At 46.2% G+C, this 1,678-nt stretch overlaps 1 protein-coding gene across 1 annotated transcript; it reads left to right on the top strand.

Annotated features, from left to right (window-relative positions):
• Positions 1–494: 494 nt before the first annotated feature.
• T265_12216 (hypothetical protein) lies at positions 495–710 on the top strand (the record flags this gene model as incomplete). The annotated part of the gene is made up of 1 exon (XM_009179376.1): positions 495–710. One exon carries the CDS (start codon positions 495–497, stop codon positions 708–710), a length of 216 nt encoding a protein of 71 aa, XP_009177640.1.
• Between the last annotated feature and the right edge of the window lie 968 nt (positions 711–1,678).

Raw genomic sequence — 1,678 nt, 5'->3', positions numbered from 1 at the left:
TTGCCTCCACGTTTCCGCTACAGTACTCTGGCCGTCGAATAGCAGGATGGAATCACTAAGCCATCCCTTTTTTCAATGCTGTACAAACAACCGTGGATTGACGTCGGGGACTACATGTTCGTGAAATAAGGCACAAAGCCTATAGTGCCCCAGTGGGCTCGTTTGGGACGCGTCTTCCATGGGTTCAGGATGAACCCGGTATAAACTTCCATCTTGCGAGATCAACCAGACGCCGGCACCCCTTGACATTTTTACCGAAGGTCCAAGTGAGGAAGGAAACTTTAAAGGAACGCTTCCTAGGGCGGTAGCAATGACGCTATACATAATCCGAATTTGAAGTTCAGCGTGCAGAATCCCCCCGAAATTTCGAGGAGCTGGCACCATCAACTAAGCCCTACACGGAGCGACTGCGAACGGCCCACAGTGAATAATTAAGACTAGCTAGCCGGTACATCGTAACTGATTCGCCCCGTTGAAAGAATTAAAAGAAAGGGATGCAAATCGTGGTTCCGAACAGCAGTACTCGAGGCTCTAAGCCTGAATTGGCAAACGTGGGCCGAACGCAGCCTCCCTCCCAAGGTCAGCACTTTTTGGCTCGACTATCTGTGAGGAAGAAGATGGGTCGGGTTAACTCGAGAACAACACAATCTGAGACCTGCAAGGAGGTTCAGAAGCGAACTAATGGCCTCACTACGCGCAACACGGAGTAGCAGGAATCTCTCAGCGCACGTGAGGACGTAATTGGGAAGTCCAGCAAGCTCAAATGGCAAAAGGTTTAAGGTGCTGGCGCAACATTCCAAGAATTCGCGCACTTCCGCCGATATGTGTTGTTGTCACCGGATTTGTACCTGTATACAGTGGCCACAAAATTACCTATCTATGCTTTCTCACCGAGGTGAAGGATACGGTTTCCTACTTCACAAAGTTCAAGGGGCCTAACCACGGGACCCTGCATGTGGTGCTTAAGATATTTGCCCTTTTAATTCTCGGCCACCTTACAACGATGCGATCAAAACTAGAAAGCGGTAAAGATACAAATAAACTGAAAGATGACCTGCCTCGAGAAACTCCAAAAAGTGGATGACAGAGAAGACTCGCTCGACTACTGGTCTATTTGTCTCACTTCAGTGATTCTGAGGCTATTTGAAAAAAACAATCTAGGACAAAGCTGCCTGTTACTTATCCAAAAATTGATTGGTAGTGCGAACCACCACTTGCGGAAATGATACTCCAATGGACTAATCCAGTCTGTTCCATGTTTTAAATTTCAAACAGTTAATAGGTAGGCGAAAACACTAGCCAATTATTTCAACTTTCAAGAAGGTCTTCGACGTAAGGTTGCAAGGATTGTTTGATCGCGCAAGCGATCAGCGCGCCACAAGCAGAGCAGAAGGCGTACGCGAACAGTAATTTCCCGTTGATTTGAATAAACCATTTCTGTTCAGTTGAAGCAACTGTCTGCTCCATAATCTCATTGGATCTTCGGAATAATTGAGAACTTATAAGACGCAGAAGAATCATTGGGAGGAGCTAGCGATTGAAGATAAGGCGGTCACTCGCTCACACTAAAAATGGCCGTGCTAGTTTCCTGGAAGGATATGGGTACTTCGCCAATAAGGTGGTTACTCACCGGAATAGGCTTTAGTATTCTTGTAATCATTATTATTATTATTAATGA

The sequence above is a fragment of the Opisthorchis viverrini genome, assembly GCF_000715545.1.
Source record: "Opisthorchis viverrini unplaced genomic scaffold opera_v5_2148, whole genome shotgun sequence".
Lineage (NCBI taxonomy): Eukaryota > Metazoa > Platyhelminthes > Trematoda > Opisthorchiida > Opisthorchiidae > Opisthorchis > Opisthorchis viverrini.
The sequence above is the reverse complement of the archived record's forward strand: the minus strand, read 5'-3'. Positions and strand labels throughout refer to the sequence as shown.